Here is a 21,185-nt window from a genome sequence, read left to right on the forward strand (position 1 = left end):
CGCTCCCCTCGCTCTGCGAAACGCTAAGTCGCGAGCGCACCGATTTCCCGTGCAGCGCGCCGTGCATCCCCGTCCGGAATTTGGGGAGATCCTTCAGCTTATCGTAGATGTTCCAATACTTGAACCCCTTCGACAAGTACTGGCCACAATACCTCTGCATGGCCTCATCTCGGACCATATGCTCGTTCTGGCCACTGGGCATGTTCGCCAACAAGTTAGAATAAATACCGTTGAAGTGGCCGCAGTCCCTCATGAGGCGCTCCCAATGCCGACGAATCGCCTCGCTGCCATGGTCCTTCATTGAGGCAGTCTTGTGGCTCCTGTACTTCGCGGCAACCCGCTCCCAGAATATGATCTCAGTCTGGTAGTTGCTGCGCTCCGCGTTCTGTGACGTGTCCGCCCAGCAGGTGGCTATCAGCTCGGACTCTTGCAGAGTGTAAGTAGTCCTTACCCGCTTCGGCCTCTCATCGGAACCCGTATCAGTCGCAGCCGACGACGCCGGCGCCTTCCCCCTCCCGCTCCTAGAAGGCGGCTCGGTGGGCGTTTCTTCCACCTCGAAGTCCTCCGCGCTCAGTGTCGCGGCCTGAGATTCTTGGTCGCCTGGGGTTGATCCGGGGGTGTCGAACTGGGGCCGATACACATCGTCGGCTGGAGAGGGCATTCTGCCGGCAGAGTTGAAGTACGGAGAAAGTCTCCGCGCCGGAGGAGTCTGCAAAGGAGACGGACCCGCGTATGGAAGTTGGCCGGGAGGAGAACCCATCGCCAACAACGAGTGCATCCACTGCTCGTTTGCTTCATCCGTGTTGGGAATTTGTGAACTCGACTCTTTCCCCTTACCCTTACCCTTACCCGAGCGGGAATTTTTCTTCCAAAAGCTCATAATTTTTGGAAGATTGATGAAGATTGAAGATTGGGAGAAGAAATTGAAAATGGAGAGAATGAAGATTGTGGGTGATGAATGGAGGAAGTGGAGGAAATATTTATAGGGGTGGGATGTAAAAATAGCCGTTGGGCCGAAAAAAAAAAAAAAAATTTAAATATCGCCGATTTATCGCCGAGCGTCGCCCACAGTGGCCGGCGATCGCTCGGCGATAATCCGGCGAAAAAACGCCGCTTGGCGAAATAACGGTAAGATTATCGCCGAATTATCGCCGATTTCACCACAACGGCCGGCGATAATCCGGCGATGTTTGGCGATTTTTCGCCGGATTTTCACCACCCCCATTGGGAGTGCTCTAAGCTGAAAATATTAAGGTAGAATTGGTACAATTACTAAAATTGAGATATTCGATAAAACATTAGTGATAAATAAGAGACTTTGTAGGCATTTTTCTTCAATAGTCTGCTGCATTTCTAATGTTTCTTCAATAGTCTGCTGCATTATTAGATACAGAAAGCAAAAACGATAACAGAATATGAATATTTCCATCAAGAGTTTCATTGTAATAACTCATCTTTATCAGTCAGCAGCCACTCGATACATCAACCGAGCTTAAACAAAATCGAACAACAAAAAAACCAGAATTCAAATCAGTCTTCCCTGCATTGCAGCACCATATTAGCAATCTGCATTCCGACGATTTTCATCAGTTGCTACTAAAAAACAAGAGAAAAAAGTAGCAATCGCGATAGAGAAAATTTGCAGGCAATTTTCTTGGCAGAGTACTAGCTGAAATATAGTGACCAACCTCTAGGTATTCTCCCATGTTATAAATCATTCATTTTCTTCGCGACCATAGTTATGTATTATCTCAATCTGCAGCAGCAAGAAAGAGTAAGGTGTGGGAGCAATCGGATAATACTCCATAGGAGTACTTAACGAGATGACATAAAGCAATGTGGCGTTGTAAACACAAAACGACAGTTCTTTAAATAGATTTAGAAGAGGACAGCAAACAATTACAAACTATACTGCTTCAGACCAAGCAAATGAAAGGTTTCATTTGTTCAATATACGAAGGCTACTTCTATAAATATATACTCCATTGGACCAAATTTAATCGAGACGTTTCTTTTTGGCAAGGAACTTAAGAAAGTGGTATTTAGTGAGTTAAAAGAAGATAGAATAAAGCAGATAAGTGAAGAGGAAATAAAGAAAAAGAGATTAAATGGGTTGATTTTTGCCAAAAGAGGAAATGACTCATTTACTTGGGCCGTCCAGAAAAGAAATGCGAATCAATTAACTTGACGAAGGGAAATAAATCCCACCCCACCACCTCTCTCTCACCTCATACCAATCACACAATTAGCTTACTAAGCTGAACAGTTAAACCCATCCACCCCTATAATATGATGGACAATGGACTTCATAGTACCAAAATGATAGACTTATTTATTATTGGAAATACTAAGCAGAAACATGCAATAAAAAGGGCAAAAAGGAAAACCAGATCGACAACCAGCTATAGAAAGCACAAGAAGCAGCAAGTCTTTGATAGATTACCCCAGGAGGTGGTGTTGGGTTTCGGCAAAACTTGGAGCCGCCAGGCGCCCATGGAACTGTTCACATAGCATGACCGTCAGCCCTCAAATAGTATGTCCGAACTAGCGTTGACATGCTAAATCAATTCAACCAGAATCATATATTTCTCAATAACAAATGACACCTCCAACTAATTCAATTTTGAAATAGAAAAGAAACAAAGAAAAGAAAGCAAGAAAAGCAGAATACCAATTCTCATGTCATTCAAGAATTCTAGAGCAAATTTGAGGTCTGTAGGATGGAAATTTTGTTAAAACCTATCCAAGAACATGAAATCAGAATATGTTAGCTCTCTCTTGTTGATGAGAGCATAACTTTACTTGGTTCCCACCTTCTTAATAGACATGTTAACCATATCCCCTTTGCATTTCGAGAATAGGAGAACATATTCACACACGAATAGCTAGACACTCTACCATAAATTATAGTCCTAGAAATGCAATCATTCACGTTATAGCTAATCATACGATCTAACAATTAAACAGACGTATTACCGATGTAGGGATCGGGGTGCCGCCACTTGTTGTGGCTTGCTTCACCATCAGCTATCATTCTATCAATGAGTTCAATATCCTCCTGAAAAGGCCACACAGTATTATATAGAAAAACAGAAATGCATCAATACAGTGGATACATTTCTTTGGCATCGCAATAGTTATTAGGCATGATCACACGATGACATTCCATGTTTATTCAGGCCATATAGCTGGAAACATATAGTGATCGTCTCGACTCAAACAATGACTAATCCTATCTCATCATTTACCAAAGAAACCGATTCTGGCTTAACGAGGGAAACGTAAATCATTAGTGAACATACAGCTAGAAATCAGCTCTAAACAGAATTAGGCATATACCTAAATTGCAAATTCTACGAAATCCTTTTATCGATCAAATCCCTCATTTTCGCCATGCCTATTTTCTACCCATAACTAATCAGGATTCAGAACAATGAGTTCAAACCGAATTCAAATAAAAATCATCTAGACGTTCGCCTTCCAATGAATAAATAAGTCAAAAAACTAAAATGAAAAATTAAGATCAGAGAAGATAACGAACCACTTGTCTGTTGGCCTCAAACTTCTCTCTGAGAGCATCAGCCTTGGAATGAAAATGAAAATGAAAATAAGAAATCAGAAATCATCAAATAAAAAGGTCTTAAGCATATAATAGTAGTATCTATTTGCATAAAACTTATCAAATCAAATCAAGGCGCATGAACCCTAGGAGAGAGAAAAGTACATCGTTGTAGAAGAGGTGGCGATGAACGGCCCAATTAAGAGTATCCTTGAGTGCTCTTCTATAGAGAATCCTGACCCTCTCCTTCTGCACTGCTCGACGTGCTGCATACGACGCCGTAGCCAAACTCATTTCTCTCTCCTCTGTTCACCAGTGTCAAACAAATTTCTTTGTGTATTTCATTTGAAATTTATGTTGCGGCAAACGAATTCTCCGTTTGTAAATATTAAGTGCATGGTTAAATGTGTTACCAAGTACTCCTATTTTATTATATTATTATTATGCTAAGTAGTACTTGTACAAACATTTCATCACTCGCCTTGCTTTTTACGCGTTCACAATAAAACGTCTCATTCCATTTCAGCCACTCAGTTGTTCCGTTACACTCGAGTCGGGTCAAACCTAGATTCCAGTCGGGTTAGCCCTATAGTTATTTAATAATCCAAACAAAAATAATACTACGAATAGCAACTAGCTAAGTGATAGGGAGTACTCAAATACAGAGTTCGGTTTTCAAATTTTCTTCAAAGAAATGAAGTGGAGTAGTAATGTAGTATGTTATAGAATCTTTTACACTACATATCTACAACACCAGTAGAATAGTTACATTACACACAAAAATCAAATCATTTTCAACACTTCCTTCTCCAGACTTCTAAGAAAACCAGCAGCAGATCAAACCAAAAAGTCATCACAAATCACGAAACCTACAAATTTTTTTTTAGTTTTAAATTTTAATCTATAAACATAGTAACAACAAGGCCTCCTCATCAACTGTTTATCCACCTAAGGGAACGTCGACTCATCATCCGCTGAGGCGGCATGAAGCTGAGGCCGAGCATCTCCTTCATGCCTTGCCCGTGCACGGAGAAGCCGATGAGCTTAGCAACAACTTCACCGCTCTTCCTAATGTGATTCATGTCTTTGGTGTCTCTCCATAGAAGCTGGACAAGTCGCAGCCTTCTTCGTTTTGAGTTGATGTCGATACCCCATTCCTCGTAGATTCTGTTTCTTTCATCTTCTGTGAATGCTTTAGACATACGCCTGCTTAGCATCTCCCTCTCGCGGCGAAGAGCTTTCTTGCTGTTTGGTCCAAGAAACCAGACATAAACAACAAATTTGCAAAACATAGCATTTTGAAAAGCACAGGTTAATTAAAGGGATGGTTTTTTACTTTTCTTACAACAGTGTTGATAGTCAAGAAAAATACCTCGATGCCAGTGTAAGAGTGTGGCCATCTTGAACAGCAAAATTACCCCTAGAGAATGTTTCCTTGAGAAAGGATAATCTCCGATGCTCGACCTCCATATAAATGGAATCTGTCATATCTTCCTTAATAAGGAGGATGAAGTATGTCCTGTGTATCAGTGATACATTGCAAGCTTGCCAAAGTTCGATTATCGACTTCTGCAACATCTCAAACTTTATGGCCCAATCATTCATTGGATCCAAAGCAACATCACATGTATTATTTCCATCTGTTGCATCTTTCAGTTGGACCTGAGAGGAGAAAAATAGGTTATCGTTAGGACTCTCCTTAACAAACACCTCTAGAACAGGGATGAAGGAGAGTAAGTAAGTATGATGATAGGACGAGTCTAACCTGATCTGCAGTTTGATTTTCGAACTGAAGCTTTGCCATTTCCCTGAGTCCTGCGACAAAAGAGCCAAGAGTCGGTATATCCTCATCCCCATCTTCATTCTTAGTCTCATGTATGAAGGAACTATAGTCAGTAGATTGAAAATCGTGTCCTGTCAGTCTGGCACTATTAGTGCCGTATATTACAGGAGGAAGTTTCCATTGCTTCCTCTGAAAGGCACCTTCCGGTCTTCCAGTGAAGTCCTTTTCCAACATAGTTGGAGGTGTGCTTTCATTTTGTTCATCACTCCCTATGTCAAGTGGTGCAGTAATCATATTAGCTCGGCAACTTCGGCTTCTTGTCAGTAGTAAGCCTCCTGAAGCAGTCGTACTAGTTGAGGCGCTCGGAGATGTTTCATCGGAGTGAGGGTTAAACAATGAGCCTTGAATGTTTTGCTCCAACGCAACATGAGAGTAAACGTTATCTGTGCCACTAAGAGGTGCTGAAGAAACTGGCGACAACTGTGGTTCAGATGATAATGGCGTGCTTTCTTCACTCTCACTTGTTGAATGGCGAGAAGAAGTGCAGGTTCCATCTTTGGCAGATTCATCTACCTCTATACAGCGAATGTCTGTAGAGACTTCATCAAATTCTTCTGCGGTTGCCAACATAGGTTCTTCCGTTATTTGGCTTGGATCAGATGCATCATCAGATGAATAAGAAACCTGGCTGCTTTGTGAGCGCAGAATATCCAAAGATCCATTGCGCTTAACCGCTCCATTAACAGACTGAATACTGTTGGCTTTCGAAGAACTTTTTTCACTTTCAATGGCTCTTAGTAGATCATCAATCCGAGAATGAGCAAGATCTCGTTGCTTCTTCAGCTCCCTCATCTCTTTCTCCAACTGCAGATATCAAGGCAGAACATCAAGCATGCAGTTATTTGTCAATTAAAGCAGCATAACATAGAAGTAGCAATGTTAGGGATGTTCTACGCATTACGAGTACAAATTTATGTAAATTTGTTACATTATAAAATTAGTTCAGTCAGAACAATTTGTACAATAGGCCAATTTGAGAAAAAGAAGCTAACGTATTAGGTACATGGGTACTAAAATTTTCAAAAGACTGACCAACCCAAATAAATGGATTAACCAAGTTCTGAATACAATTTACGAAAATCTGAACGGTGAGTATACAAACTGCAAGAATAATTAAATTGTGCATAAAGTACTGTATTTCGTAAAAAAAGATAATCAGAACCTTTTCAATGTGCATATCTTTCTTTCTCAACAATGGTCCATGGTCACATGTTGATCCTGGAGCTTTTAATTCGCTTTCCAACCTGGCAACCTCTTTCTGCAGATGTTTTACTAATGCCTTGTCAGACATCACAACATTGACCTTAGCATTCGTAGATACTTCCTTTGCACAGCTTGCAAATAAAAGTGTGTTTCTTGATTGCTCAACATGGCTTCTAGAAGGGTTTAAGGTGCATATGATTGCGGTTCTTGCATTGCCTCCTAAGGCAGGCTGCAGTATGCGAGTAAGCTTCGAGTCTCTGTAATTGACATGCCCATGTCTTCCTTTGCTGCAACAAATTTAGGTTGTAAAATAACTGAAGAGAGAAACATCGACAATTATAGATATCATACGAAGTGTCTCAAGGCAAAACATAAGGCCTCTCAATGTCATGAAATATGGTTGAGACTTAGTACTTTCAACTATCAACTACAACGTGGCTAGCATATAACAAGGGAAAATGAAAGGTATTAGGATCAATCTACCTGAGTTTGCGAATGACTGTCCCCAGAGTTAATAAACTACGGTTTATATGGCAGCCCTCTTTGAGTCTTTGCCCTACTGATTGTGCTTGAGCTGCCCGCTCGCTTCCTGCTAGATCAACAAAATTCTGCAGGGAAATATGAAACGACTTGTCAGTTTTTTCTGTATATACACCCCATTGGACGGATTGAGAAGCATATATTTTTAGGAAATTCAGCCAAAAAATTCAATTCAGCTCTACCACACTGGCAGCAAGGGTGGTTGAGTTGCTCTTCCCAATAAATTCACGAGCAGAACTTTCAATCGTCTGGAGTGATCAAATTAAAAAGAGGCATCCATTAGACTTTAATTGGTTATACTACCAAATAATGAAGAATGAATGAGAAGGGAGCTAACCAATCTAAGGATTTGATGGGACCTTGAGCTTTTCTCATTCAATGAGGTCTCCCCAATTTGTCTTTGAGCTATGAAGTTGAAAGAGATGTGTAAGAAACATGGTTGTGACTTATAATGTTGAATTTTTAATTACCCACTGGTGGAATTAGAGACCTCATATTCAAAAGGAAAATATCCCAACCTTCACAGATGGACAACAACTCCTTGAGGTGATTCCAGTCCCTCAAAGTTTCTTCTGTGAGTTTCTCTATAATCATTCCTTTCTACACCAATAGGAGAAATAAACAAAGCTACACCGAAGCACTAATCAGAGGAAACTATTAAACTCAAAACTCACTTCTGGATCATCAAGTAGCCGCAGTTGATTATTATCTGAGCTAAGGAGGTCTCTAACAACTTCATTATAGATCTCCATTGCAGAAAACTTCAAAGCAAATGCCCTTTCATCATGCTGAGGGAGAAAGAGTGAGGAGAAAAGATTACTTCCAAGAAATAAGTATGTTCCACATGTTGAAGGAATAAAGATTTTCTTGATGTAGAAAAAGAATACATAACAGCATTGAGGACTAAGTTAGAATCAAATTACCGTCTTCATATATTCATAAATATCAGCAACTGTATACTCAGTAATACCATTCATAGTGTAGGTCTTTCCACTGCTTGTTTGGCCATATGCAAAAATAGTAGCTGATACATTATGCAAATTGCGTTAGTTCCACCTGACAAAAAGACTAGCTCCAGGAGCAGCAAAAAAATTGCATGTGAGAAGCAGGCTGTACTGCAATCTAACTAAGGAACCCAAGAGTTCCATACCATTGCAGTAGAGAAATGCCAGTACATTTTAATATTTTATGAATTAGTTGAGATTCCACTTGTCACAAAATATGTATATCAAAAACTGGGAAGTATCATTCACTCAAGTTTCAAGCAAATTCTTACAGTTGATTCCACCAACAACAGAAAGTGCAATATCCTTTATCTCTTCATCATAAACTTCTCTTGTTTTGCAGTCACCCCTAAATACTCTGTCTGCACACACAGACATGAACAGCTTTAACAAAACAGGGGAAGCGAGTGTCATGCATTCCTTAAGATTAGCAGGGAAAATTTATGGGTCACTCACTGGTCAAACTCTCCTCCTCAACTAGAAAACTAGCATGTAAGACTTACCAAATGAATAAGCTGTCGGGAGTCCTGACCTCTCCTGGAGGCTGTTCCGGTACAAAATGGTGGTCGAGTTGATGCATTCCCAATCAGCAACGTCATTCTGAGCAATCTCCTTCTCATTCAATGGCCTTAATCTCACCAACACCAAAATCTTCTCTTCTGTCCCATTTCCCACCCCTTGCATCTTCTCCCAATCAATCAAGTCGTCGCCTCCCATAGCTCCCATTTACTACACTAATCTCCTCAAATCCACCCTCTGTTGTATTAAGGACTAAATACGCATGATGATAACTCCACCAAAAATCCAAACGGGGAAGACATCAGCACGATCTTGCTTCTTGCACCATTCTTACAACCAAACATGGCAATATACTGCAATCAGACAGCACTATCAATCGCACTCCCTATAGAAATAAAATACCAGATGAGTAGTCCAACATTGTTTGTCTACAAGAAGGAAAGCAAATTTAGAAAAGTTTAAGCAGCTAATATAATATTGATTAAACCAAAATCAAATCATTAACGCGTTAGTTGTAATTAACCACCTTGCTTAATATTTGTCTTCCAACCTTTTCTTCCAACAGAAACCTAAAATTCCATTTTTTTTCAAAGTCAGAAAAGAACTCAAGGTTAGATAGCGTTGCTTAATGGGGACATCAACTATGCTTCAACTCCAAGGAATGATGATACTTGATGTGCTTGTTAGAATAACTTTGAAACAAAAGACCGGTGAAAACATGAATAGTGGACCCCTACCCCCACCACCCCACCCCCAATCCCCACAACCCACACATGTATATATACATACATTAAAAAAATAACACAATTTCATGCGTTTACAGAGAGATCGGTAGATAATTCACCTGAAGAATGATAGTATTTAATATTTACCCAACGATTCAAAGTAGACCTTTGCAATTGTGGGGAAGCTCCTTTTTCTGCAATTCCATAAACAAATAATTAGATCAAAAATCTCATCAAAAACCTGAACAGCTCCGTATAAGGTTAGAATCCACCTAAATAACACATGAAAAAAACTTCATCTACAGATTTGATCACGATATCATGAATAATAACTCCAAAGTAACTGTAGATGAAAAAGGTTTTAACAAAAATAACGTGCCGAATTTACTCACAAACCAACTGCAAGCATTAAATTCAATCACATTTTAGAAAAAATATACGGATCCAGCTAAAATCACTCCTATCCCCAAAAATCGAGCTGAAGAAAGCTCAAAAAAATTCATAGAAATGAGCGATTGAAGCGTGAACTTGAAGAAGTCCAACGACACTTGAATTGTCACTTTACGCGTCGAATAAAGTGGATATTATACTAATCAACGCAGAAAAAAGAAGACAAATACGAAAAGACGAAGAAAACTACCGATTACTTAATGCAACAGCAAAATTCGTCGAAACTCTTAACCCTTCCCCACCCCACCCACCCCACCCCCACGCACCAGCCTAATTCCAACAAACTAACTGGAGATATCGCAAGCTGAAGTGCTCCTACGCTTCGTATAGCATCCGTCTCTCCTTCTCCCTCCTCTCTCTCTCTCTATATATATATATGTATATATATTCACACACACACACACACAGAGTAAACTGAAGCGCGGTGAAGATGAGAGTGAACGTTATAATTGGTTTGGACCTTCCCGGAGAGGAGAAAGGGTGAAAGGACTATTGTGCCCTTTCTTTAATTTGAAAAAGCCTGGGAGGTGAGCACGTGGCCACGTGAGAGAGTGAAACGGCGTCGTACGCCGGTATCAACGGAGGCATATTTCAAACCATTACTTTACCGTTTTGGTGTGGGATTGAATTCCGGGGCCCACTTTCGGTGGTAATTAATTATTTTTTTAATAATTTTTGGTAAGGCGAAATTGCTAATAAATTAACTATCCATATTTGTTTTTTGTATTTATAAATTAGAACAACATGTTTAAAAGTTATAATTATATGTATCAAATAATTTTGCAATTGAAACTTAAATATTTTATCATTTTCTCTTTAAAAAATCACTTTTCTTAATTAAAGTTAACGAATGATATGTCCTAAGTCATATGGTTTCACATTTCATAAACATCTTAAACTTTTTTCAAATATATAATTGATTCATCCACAAAAAAGTAACTGTCCAAGTCTCAGCATTTTATCCCAATAATCAATTTTTATTTTTTAACCTAACATAGTGGATGAACTAAAGTAATAAAATATCTTTTAAATTCCTAATTACCTACTATCTTCTAATATTTGACCTGTGAATACGTTTTAACACAATCAACTGAAAAAATGATGTAACTGCTGAATATAGTGTGGTGAAATCATTCAATTACCTTCCACCTTGGACCAATTTAATTTGTCGGACCTATCAAGTTAATTCAATTGATTATAGTGGTAAATTTATGATTACTCTACTAGATCATGTTTGAATTTATTACAATATATACGTATAATTCGTTGACGAACACAGTATAGTAGTACTGGAAATTTTCTATTTAATTTCTATCAGCAATACGATTAAACAATCAACAAGTCAAGTCATCCAATAAAATGTTAGTTTGTTTTAAATTTAATAAATTAAAATATATATTGAAAAATGTAAATTGAATGATTAATTTATAGATGCATGTTTGACTTTTCGTAGAAAAGGGGATTAAGTGGTTAAGCAGTTGATGATTACCCTCAAACCGAACTCTACCAGCCAGTGGTCGTTGCACCATTTAACAATTTTAAATTAATCAAGATTAATGAGAAGATTATATTTTAATTACTGTTTAAAAAATTGTGACATAAAATAAACAATAACAGTATTAAAAATAAACGTGCTATTGAAATTGAACCACCTAAACTAATTATACTCCCTATCCATGTAGCATATTATTCCAGTAGAAAAATACTAATCCTATTACATCTTAGCAAGGAAGTAACTTTTTCGATTCAAATTTTGTTTGAATTTAACAAGTTGTAATTTATACAAAAATAAAGATAAATTGGGAGGACCTAACTCTATCAATATATATAAAAAATTATTTATGTCGGAACATTAAATTCTCTTTAATTATTACGATATAAATGAAGTGTGCCGGACCGATCAATCAATACATGCAAAAAAAAGTATAACATATAAACCACATTAACTTTAAATTATGTTACAGTTATAACTCAAATAGCAGTACTCCAATATTATTATGTGATGGCATCGCCATTCAATTGTGATTCAAAACAAGGTTCAAAATAGCCTAAAAGAGAGAAAGGTAAAACGTTGCTTTAGAGGGATAATTATGCTAGATAGGTAGCTTTTCAAGCTTTAATGATATATCATTGGATCTTGAAAATAATATTTCACTTTGGATGAGTGAAAATTTGAAATCTTAAATAAGCAACATAACATGTTCAAATTTGAAATCATAAATAAGCAGCATAACATGTTCAAATTTGAAAATTTAATACTAGGGCAGCAAAGAAAGATCGAAATATCTTCTTTCTTAGCACAACCTCCTTTTCTTTCTTTCTCAAAGCCCAATTCAGTTATTAATTACACCCTACATCCGCCAATAAATATTTTATTTTTTGCAGCAGATCTCACTTTATAGTATAACGAAATGTGAGACATATAAGTTAACGAATTATCTTCTTTCTTAGCACATATTTGTCATGTACTACTATTTAAAGAGTGAAATAAGACAATTCATTCCGGACAGTCCAAAATGACAAAATGTATTGATGACGGAGGGAGTATATGATCAATCATGACTTGACGAATAACTAAAAACAAACTCAGGTGAGACTGTCTCACCATGACAAGTTAAGATCCAGATTCAAATCCGACAACATGTTTGCACATACAAACATGTTGAAACGCAAGTTCAAATCCGAATCTTGACCCGTCTCAAGCCAGACTACTCCATGAAAAGAGATAATAAATAGATTACTCTATCAGTATAAAGAAACAAAGTTGAGATGCATATAAAGTGGATGGGCATCTATCTAAGTGTAGCATCTTCCTGACCAAAAGAAGAAAGAAAAAGTAAGTTCCACCTTAACATACCTCTGCTATGAACATGGGCTGGGATTGAACATCACTTTCCAACACACCATCTGCTGCTCGTCACCACTCGTCCCACTTATTCATAAAGTCGTTCCACATCATTGCAGCAATTGTGTCTCGTCGTTCTGATGCCATCTGCTCGTGAACGGAGAAAGGCGGTTGCAGATCAGGCTGTTCGTCGAGATCAGGGGACTCATCGACCGGGATATCATTGCTATGGAACAACCAATCGTTCTCCTCCTCGCGCCGGATGTGATTGTGTATCACGCATGCAGCTATAACAATGTCCCTCTGTATGTGGAAAGCGTATTGAGGGGCAAGTTTGAGAATCGGGAATCTTTCCTTCAGAACATTGCAAGATCTCCTGATCGCGTTGCTTACAGATGCATGGCGGTGATTGAATAGTTCTTTAACATTCCTAGGTAAGAGATTAGCACCTCGATATTCGTGCAGGTGATAGCGGACTCCTTCGTATGGAGCCATAAATCCATCCATGTTATCGTATCCCATATCAACAAGGTAATATTTACCTGTAATAATATATGATATGGTTGGAGTTGAAGAAAGAAACAGACTACTTAGAAAACTCAATTGTTAAAGGATCCACCTTCGGGAACTTTGGGGAAGTTCTGATCCGGATCACTGAGAACCGCTCTTAGCACACGTGAATCTGCAGCAGAGCCTTCCCAACCAGGATACACAAATATGAACTGGAGATCAAATGTACAGGCTACCAAGACATTTTGTGATAAAACGCCTCTTCTGTTGCGAAATCTGGACTGATCTTTCGCTGGAACATGTGCGGGAATATGCATTCCATCTATAACTCCAATGCAGTCCTAATACAGACGGAAATAGTAACATAAGACTATAAAACCAATATGAACAATTAAAGTAGTATATGATTCAAAGATCACCTCAAAGTACGGGTATAATCTATTGCTTTTGCGGATCTCTGTTGGGGTAGTGAGAGATGGTGGTTGGAGGAATTCACTTGCCAGAGACTTAATTGCTTTCAGTACATTATTAAAATGCCTACTAATTGTCTCTCCAGAATGCTGATACCGTTCTTGTATTACTCGGTTACGCTCATTGTGACCAACAATATTCAGGAAAATAGCCAATTGTTCCTCTATCACGACACCAGGTGTGTCACGTAGCATGTCTCTCTGTCGAAGAATGTCGCTCAATTTATGAAAGACATGTTTGTCCATCCTATACATTTCCCGCCATAAATGATCAGGGCCACTCATTAGCTCGGCCATGAAAAATCCTTTTGGTGACAAGCTGCGAGCTGGCTGCTTCATAAGGCTATTATAATAATGGTAACCTGCAGCTACTGCTACTAATTCCATCTCATCAAGTTCAATGTCGAAGTCGTCCATACTGATTGATGGTTCTGTACATATTAGATATTGAAACACAAGCCCGTGTAAAGATCCCGATTTACAAAAATTAAGTTAACTTCAACACCATCAGTAAATCAATTCAAAAAAGATTCCAGTGCTTCCAAGCACTATCAACAGAGGGTGTGATCAAGGAATTGTAGGTCATAAAGTATATGCATAACATCATTTCATTATTTCAACAACATAGGGTCAAAGTTCAAAACATCATTAGAGTCAACAGACATTAGGTACATATGCATATCATTTTTTTGTGTTTTCAGAAACCACATTAAACTCCTCAGGCAACTGAACTTGAGGAAGCCCTACATTCTCCTTGTGACACTGCCAGTTTGTCTCACACACTTACATGGTGTGAACTATGAAGAAATATGGATGAGTCTATTGCCAATGGATTTTTTAATAAATGCAAAACATATAAGCAGAGACTCCAATGGATACCTTGTATCTTATCCAATACTCCAGTCATGTGCTGCAGTATATGATCCTCGGTCCCGATGGTTGCAGGCTTGCAGCTGCCCTAATTTTTGAAGCGGCTAGTTTTTCCAACATAGCATCACACTGCACATGTAGGCCAATGGCTTCTCTATTTTTAACCTGAACGATCAGTCAGAGTATAATTATTTCAAGTCATCTTACATGTGTGGCTACCCTACTAATCCCGAAGAAGTGGTTCAACTAGAAATTTTTGCCACATCACGAAATTCAAAGAACCAACAAACGAGTAATACATATATCAAGCTAATTTTTGCCACATCACTCATAAAAATAAAGACCTTACAGGAATGGCAACAGAAAAAAGAAATAAGTAAGAAATTTTATCCAAAAAAAGGCCAGTTGACACGTAGTTGTGTCTATGATTTAGGAAGAATAAGTATGATTTAAGTAGGAAACCAGCAAAAGGTGTGGATCCTCTGGAAGAAAGGGATTCGATATGGAGTGGCAGGATACTAGTGCCCTGTTAAGCGGACAATATAAACTAATCGATGCAATAGGAGCTCATACAATCTTCTAAAGCTACACATAAAATCAAGGACAGTTTAGTAACACAAAGGTCTGGAACTTCTAAAAAAGTGAGTCATTAGCCATACCAAATCAATACAGATGCATAGTTTATCAAGCTTAATATCAAGTCAAAGTAGTATACAATTCAGTTCAGCATTATACCAAACCAGATGTAGCATTAACTAATTCAGCTCAATTTTTACCGAAAGAGTAATCTGAAATCGAACTCATTGCAACAATCTCACACATTTGAAGCTCCAAAACCAATTAAGCAAAAACAATTGACAGCATTATCTCAAATTAATCAAACCATTGCTAATTATGTTTCATTCCGCTAGATAACATAAGATGCTAGCCAGCATAGAACCTCTAGTTTTAGGTTTTACCATTCCGAATCCGGAGAAGGTTACAGAGTATTAAAACACGCTGAAAGTGAAAAATATTACGCCTTGATGCTCTGTGTGTTTGTGTTTGTGTGTGTGTGTGAGAGAGAGAGTTATACACTTTATTCGTGGAGCAAAAGTGCAGCGGCGCAAAAGCGATCAAATTCCGAAGGAGTGACAGCGAATGAATGAATGGAATTAGACGCTAACTTCTGAAGATAGTCCTCAATTCCACCGGCGGCGGAGAAGATGGGGAATAAGCGTTTGACTGAGGAAATAATAACACCATTATTTTCCCAAACGAGTTCCTTCATCCGAGACTGCTACGGGTCGGGTCCTTGAATCCGGATTGGATCCAGAAATACGCACATCACGCGACCCGCCCCAAGATCCGTTTAGCATACTCTAACAATATACTGTTGCAATGTTTGCTGTTAATTTTTTTTAATAAAGAAATGACGAAAGGAAGAAAAATGAAATAGAAAAGAAAAATGATTTTGTAAAAGAAATTTCCGTTGCCGGGACTTGAACCCGGGTCTCTCGGGTGAGAGCCGAGTATCCTAACCAACTAGACTACAACGGATTTTATTTTATTTCGTCGACATTATAATATAATACAACCAACTTTCAGATAGTAAGTTCCTAACCCATGCATAGACGTGTCCTTCTCTGACTAATGGCGAATCCGTAAAATGAAATTCGTGGAATGGAATAAAGTGAAGAAGATCGACGTCCGTATCAGATGATAGACCTTGTGCAAAGGTTGTTGGGGGTTGAGGCGAGGTTTGTGAACTATGAGATAGACAACAACCCCGAAAACCAAATTTAATGGAATTTTTTTTATACTCATCGGTCGATAGTGGAATCGGTAGACCCTCGGCTCACCTGGATTCACCATTTTGCTAATTTGCTAAATGAAATAGAATGGATTGGATTATCTCGAAGTTCATATTAGCATTTGTTTTTTTCTTTGTTCTTATAACTTATTTTGGTTCTTTAAATTATGAATGACGGTTGCTACACGAACGAGTTTGATTAACATATATAATCATAATAGGTTACGGAAACGTGATAAGTGATTGAAGGAATATTCCTCATCATTCACTTGTTGTCAAGAAAGTGATGCAAGTAAGTATGTGGATTAGTTGAAAAACATAATTTATATTTATAAATTAGAAAGTTGATCATATTGCATACAATTGAACATTGAGAATACTTCCATACCCTACTTTCAAATGTAATCAAAAAAGTATTTGGTCTACAATCAAAACAATTCCTTTTAAAAATAAATAGAAGTTCAATTCCCAATAATTAATCCATGACTTAATAAGACAAATCTCAAAAAAATTAAACATGTAGACGATATTTTGGGATTGCCACAAGTTGGACTGCTCTTGGTGCAGTGAGCCCAAAAATATCATTCATATCAAGATCATCACCTTTCATCCCATTTGGCAATTCCCAATAGAAGCTATGGCAAAGGTGGGCCACAGTCAATTCCAGCCCATAAAGCCCCAATTGCATCCCAGGGCACGACCTTCGCCCTGACCCGAATGGAATGTACTCGAAGTTACTCCCCTTGAAGTCGGGGGCGTCGTCCTTCAAGAATCTAGAAGGGTTAAAAGTATCGGGCTCATCCCAGGTGCTCTTATCCCGTCCAATCGCCCACGCGTTAATCATGACACGGGCCCTGGCCGGGATTCTGTAACCCTGGGCAATTGTCTCAGTGGATGTCTCGTGGAGGAGGAGAGGGATCGGGGGATGGAGGCGGAGGGTCTCCTTGATGACACATCTGAGGAAAGTTAGTTTCTCGAGATCCGACTCGTGCACTTTTTGATCGAGCCCGACCACTTGAGCGAGCTCTTGTTGGACCTTTTTGAGGTCATTGGGACTCTTCATTAGCTCGGACATCGCCCACTCGATGGCTGAGGCAACGGTTTCTGTCCCACCAAACATGACATCCTTGGTAGAAAATAATTTATGATATGAGATTTTGTGATAAGGCAAATTTGTATGTAAACATGTAACGATAAATTTGCTATTTTCAATACAAATTGGTACGTATATAATTACCTCCGAATAAGGATACAAAAATATATAAATACGGCAAGTAACGCTTCTACATATAAATGGAAACAACTAGTATTTCTTTTTGAAACGATACTAATTAGTTATTAGAGAAAGACAATCTTAATTTGTTCGATCATATTTGGTAATAGCTACACAGGATATAATTATAGCTTACTTTATATATTTTCATACGACAAATATCTTTCACAAGAGATTTGGGCGATTTGTTTTATTAATTAATTAGTGACGTTTAAATAAACTCCAAATAAATGTGTGTTTAAAACTTTTAATGGGGTCACATATTATAACAAGACGGATACACAATATTATTCCAAAAATATATGCATATAATTTAGACATGTAAAATATTGTAAAGGATTAATCTTAGAAAGTAGTTTAGATAATTGGTTCAGCAAAAGAATTTCCTACGTCATTACATATGTAAAAGGAGTTAAAAAATCCGACGACCATATAATCACATAATCTAGAATGCGAAATAATATAGGATAAAAAAAGGTTAATTATGGTTTCTTTCTATTTAAAATTTTTATAATTTTATACCTAATCTTTCAAAATATTTACAAAACTATCAAGTAGTAGGAGACTAGGAGTAATTAAATTTCTTACTTCGAGTACAAGACGTTTCACGTGTATATTCTCTTTCAGAAAAACTAAAAGCATGTGTCAATATAATACAAAAAGAAGAAGATAGGTTTGTTATTGATTTATTTTAGAAAACGACACATGAATCATATTTTACACAAAACTTTTATTTTATAAAATTAATTTACACATAATCTCCAAAATTATAATCACATGAATACCTAACATATATACATTAGAAAGGTTATAATATATTAAAAAAATAAATAAATAATTGGGATAAAGTAATTAACAAAAACATAAAAATGTTCTTACCATGATGAGAGCCTTAATATTATCCCTTGTGATAGTAATAGGCCGCTTTGATTCATTGCTATCTCCATTCTCAGAGTAAAACTCCATCAACTCATCCACCATATCATCCTCAGCTCCTCCGCCTTCTTCCCTCTCCTTCCTCTTTTCGATATGTTCATCGATGATCCTATCGATAAACGCATCGAGCGAATCCCGGGCCCTCTCCAGCCTCCGGCTGAATCCCGGGCCGTTGATCCACCCCATCCACGGCACGAAATCCGCCACATTAAACGCCCCGAAAAGCTTCGAAAACTCCTGCATAATCCCCACAAACTCCCCCTGCCCGTCCCGGGCCACCGACCCGAACGCGGCCCGGTACGTGATATTCTTGGTCAATCCCAGCACCATCGCCCCCACATTCACGGGCCGCCCGGCCCGCGACTCGACGTCTTTCACAAAGGCGTCGATCTCGTCGCGGACCGAGGCCCACGACTCGGCCCGCTTGCGGCTGAAGACCTTCGTGACGCAGATTTTGCGCATCTGGCGCCAGAAGGGCCCGTAGTGGGCGAAGGCCATGTCGGCCCGGTCGTAGGTGAGGAAGCGGATGGCGATAGTCGCGGGCCGGTTGGAGAAGACGTGGTCCTGGGCCTGGAGGACTTCGCGGGCTGCCTCCGCGGTGGAGACGGCCACCATGTGGACCTTTCCCACCTTGAGGTGGAAGAGGCCGCCGTGGGTTTTGGCGAGGGCCGCGAGGCCGCGGTGGGTGAGCTGGCTGACCATGCCCATGCTGCCTATCCCGGGCCATCCCTTCGGCCCGGGAGGGAGGCGGGGTTTTTGGCGTGAGGATTTGATTAGCAAAACGGCGAGGGATAGGAGAAGGGTGGCTGCGGCTATCGCTAAGGGCGTGTTTGGGTGGTTTTGGAGGTCCATGATTATTCAGTGTTTGTGTGTGTTGACAGGTTTTTCAACTATATAGGAGTGTTTTCTAAAATGTTGGTAGATTTTGGCCTTATTTACATAGCCACTCGAAGAAAATCGCCTAAAATTATTTCAATTAGTTTACAATTATATTAGTAAAAATTGCTTGAAATTTAGGTAAAGGTAAAAATGTTTCGGATTTTAATTAATATAGTATAGAAATAACTCAGATTTAAAAAATATGTTATACACTCGTGTCTCGTCCATGAAAAATAGTCATATTTTTCTATTTTTGGTACGTCAACTAAAATTATTCTCTACTATTCATAAGATTCTCTCTATAATAAAGTGAGTCATAATTTTCAGTACTCCCTCCGTTTCTTCATAGTTGAGTCATTTTACTATTTCGGGAAGTTTCTTCATAGTTAAGTCGTTTTCTTATATGGTAACTTTTTCCTCTTTCTTACTTTACTTTCTCTTACTTTATTCTCTCTACTTATTCCTTTTATACTTTATTCTCTCTACCTTTTCATCTCTCTTACTTTTTTATCTATTTATTTAACACACCCAACATTCATTTCTAAAACTCCGTGCCGAAAAGTTCCGCCTCAACTATGAAGAAACGGAAAGAGTACTATTATTTACTTCTCTTAATTGACCAATTTTGCATTAAAATTTATGTAGTCCGATTTTTAAAAATTGGCTCTAACTATTAAAAATGGAGTTGGCTATGAAACCTTTCGCAACGAGCTCAATTTTTTAACCGCGGCGCCATTTTTCTGCTGTCATTTTATCATCGTACATCATCTTATTGTTTATATCTTTTGAAATTATAATTTTCATCAAAGTTTATATCATTTGCATTTATGAAAATTTGCGTTCTAGCAATTCATACTACTTATTACTCTTTAATCTTTTACTCATCAAAGTTTATGTCATTTGGATTTATGAAAATTTGCGTTCTAGCAATTCATTGGACACCGGCGTATCAATTGATAATATTCATTCCTCTTTACACTTTTATTAATAGTATGTTTTAGTAGTAGGATCCTATGAATTGAATTTGTCTCATTACTACTAGAATCTATTTGACTATTTGGCATGTGAAACGGAATATTTGAATTGGGTGAGAAAGTCCCTTTTTAAGCTTTTCTAAGAAGTGCAAAAATGGGAATTTATACAATGCCTTTTATTTCTTTGTTATTAGTTTATGCTCAATGTGGTAGAAAATTTAAGTGTGAACAAAAGTATCCATAATTCGAATAATTGGATCAAATTAAATCTAAATAGTAAGTTTGTGTTAGATTTTTTGGAATTTTTTTCCCAAAATTCAGATTCGGCTCAATTTGGATTTTTTTTAAAGAAAATATTCGAAAATCTAAATTATAGTAGTAGTAGTAACTAATGCATAATACGAGATTTACCACCATTAATATAATTCAACAATTTAAAATTACATATACATAAACTTGTTGAAGTTAAGTTCTTTGTTCAATTAAATAAAAAAAAAAAAAGCGGTGGAGAATAATTTGAAACATTCCCTACAATATTTAAATAATGTTTCAAATTTTATTCAAAGAAATAAGAAAGTGCCTTATTTAAGTGAGTCTAATTGGGTGCAGATAATGCTGAGCAATCACATTTATTCACAAAGACAAATAAGGTACGTAAATTAAATGGTGATATTTGTCATTTGTTAGGTGGATTTTACTATTAATTTGATGCAGCTGTTGAGCACACTGCACACCAATCTACCTTAAATAAAATGGGCAAACAAATTACAAAGTTTAAAAGGGGAAATCCCAA

The 21,185-nt window shown here is 38.1% G+C and overlaps 4 protein-coding genes and 1 non-coding gene across 17 annotated transcripts; all 5 read right to left on the reverse strand.

Annotated features, from left to right (window-relative positions):
• Nucleotides 1-1,406: 1,406 nt before the first annotated feature.
• LOC125211585 (NADH dehydrogenase [ubiquinone] 1 beta subcomplex subunit 9-like) lies at nt 1,407-3,952 on the reverse strand. The gene is made up of 6 exons (XM_048111447.2): nt 3,725-3,952; nt 3,542-3,583; nt 2,977-3,058; nt 2,444-2,499; nt 1,689-1,756; nt 1,407-1,566 (listed from the first exon to the last, which is right to left on the reverse strand). Exons 1-5 carry the CDS (start codon nt 3,851-3,853, stop codon nt 1,715-1,717), a joined length of 351 nt encoding a protein of 116 aa, XP_047967404.1. The 5' UTR covers nt 3,854-3,952; the 3' UTR covers nt 1,407-1,566; nt 1,689-1,714.
• Nucleotides 3,953-4,211: 259 nt separating this feature from the next.
• LOC125213960 (kinesin-like protein KIN-7F) lies at nt 4,212-10,267 on the reverse strand. 13 transcript variants are annotated; one of them, XM_089067279.1, is made up of 15 exons: nt 10,034-10,267; nt 9,513-9,587; nt 9,195-9,237; nt 8,653-9,021; nt 8,422-8,511; nt 8,069-8,169; nt 7,820-7,933; nt 7,664-7,745; nt 7,483-7,550; nt 7,328-7,393; nt 7,089-7,213; nt 6,565-6,892; nt 5,325-6,206; nt 4,932-5,221; nt 4,212-4,804 (listed from the first exon to the last, which is right to left on the reverse strand). In XM_089067279.1, exons 4-15 carry the CDS (start codon nt 8,873-8,875, stop codon nt 4,492-4,494), a joined length of 2,682 nt encoding a protein of 893 aa, XP_088923405.1. In that variant the 5' UTR covers nt 8,876-9,021; nt 9,195-9,237; nt 9,513-9,587; nt 10,034-10,267; the 3' UTR covers nt 4,212-4,491. The 13 variants fall into 13 exon arrangements, with proteins under 13 accessions (XP_088923405.1, XP_088923406.1, XP_088923409.1 ...); XM_089067280.1 differs by having other exon boundaries at nt 8,653-9,053; XM_089067283.1 differs by having other exon boundaries at nt 8,653-9,096.
• Nucleotides 10,268-12,559: 2,292 nt separating this feature from the next.
• Nucleotides 12,560-15,859, reverse strand: LOC125211595 (uncharacterized). The gene is made up of 5 exons (XM_089067193.1): nt 15,614-15,859; nt 14,548-14,703; nt 13,618-14,099; nt 13,308-13,539; nt 12,560-13,230 (listed from the first exon to the last, which is right to left on the reverse strand). The coding sequence occupies exons 2-5, from the start codon at nt 14,573-14,575 to the stop codon at nt 12,761-12,763; spliced, it is 1,212 nt and encodes a 403-aa protein (XP_088923319.1). The 5' UTR covers nt 14,576-14,703; nt 15,614-15,859; the 3' UTR covers nt 12,560-12,760.
• A 145-nt stretch (nt 15,860-16,004) lies between these two features.
• On the reverse strand, nt 16,005-16,077 carry TRNAE-CUC (transfer RNA glutamic acid (anticodon CUC)). Its single transcript has one exon. It is a non-coding gene; the product is annotated as a tRNA-Glu (tRNA).
• Nucleotides 16,078-16,746: 669 nt separating this feature from the next.
• Nucleotides 16,747-19,607, reverse strand: LOC125209781 (cytochrome P450 84A1-like). The gene is made up of 2 exons (XM_048109363.2): nt 18,483-19,607; nt 16,747-17,456 (listed from the first exon to the last, which is right to left on the reverse strand). The coding sequence occupies exons 1-2, from the start codon at nt 19,389-19,391 to the stop codon at nt 16,842-16,844; spliced, it is 1,524 nt and encodes a 507-aa protein (XP_047965320.2). The 5' UTR covers nt 19,392-19,607; the 3' UTR covers nt 16,747-16,841.
• Nucleotides 19,608-21,185: the final 1,578 nt, after the last annotated feature.

This window comes from Salvia hispanica, chromosome 3 (assembly GCF_029641045.1).
Source record: "Salvia hispanica isolate PSC_SH4W2 chromosome 3, Shi_PSC_v1, whole genome shotgun sequence".
NCBI classification, from domain to species: domain Eukaryota; kingdom Viridiplantae; phylum Streptophyta; class Magnoliopsida; order Lamiales; family Lamiaceae; genus Salvia; species Salvia hispanica.

Excerpts from the sequence above, each read along its gene's own strand:
- LOC125211585 (XM_048111447.2), bottom strand. The coding sequence starts at position 3,853 with ATGAGTTTGGCTACGGCGTCGTATGCAGCACGTCGAGCAGTGCAGAAG. Across the intron at positions 3,584-3,724 it reads GCCACCTCTTCTACAACGAT|GCTGATGCTCTCAGAGAGAA; the intron begins GTACTTTTCTCT and ends TTTCATTCCAAG. Across the intron at positions 2,500-2,976 it reads GCACCCCGATCCCTACATCG|TTCCATGGGCGCCTGGCGGC; the intron begins GTAATACGTCTG and ends CTATGTGAACAG.
- LOC125213960 (XM_089067278.1), bottom strand. The coding sequence starts at position 8,875 with ATGGGAGCTATGGGAGGCGACGACTTGATTGATTGGGAGAAGATGCAA. Across the intron at positions 8,170-8,421 it reads TGTTGTTGGTGGAATCAACT|CTACTATTTTTGCATATGGC; the intron begins GTAAGAATTTGC and ends ATAATGTATCAG. Across the intron at positions 4,805-4,931 it reads ACTCTTACACTGGCATCGAG|CAAGAAAGCTCTTCGCCGCG; the intron begins GTATTTTTCTTG and ends TGGACCAAACAG.
- LOC125211595 (XM_089067193.1), bottom strand. The coding sequence starts at position 14,575 with ATGACTGGAGTATTGGATAAGATACAAG. Across the intron at positions 14,100-14,547 it reads AGTATTGGATAAGATACAAG|AACCATCAATCAGTATGGAC; the intron begins GTATCCATTGGA and ends TAATATGTACAG. Across the intron at positions 13,231-13,307 it reads CTTCCCCAAAGTTCCCGAAG|GTAAATATTACCTTGTTGAT; the intron begins GTGGATCCTTTA and ends ATATTATTACAG.
- LOC125209781 (XM_048109363.2), bottom strand. The coding sequence starts at position 19,391 with ATGGACCTCCAAAACCACCCAAACACGCCCTTAGCGATAGCCGCAGCC. Across the intron at positions 17,457-18,482 it reads ATATTAAGGCTCTCATCATG|GATGTCATGTTTGGTGGGAC; the intron begins GTAAGAACATTT and ends TTTTCTACCAAG.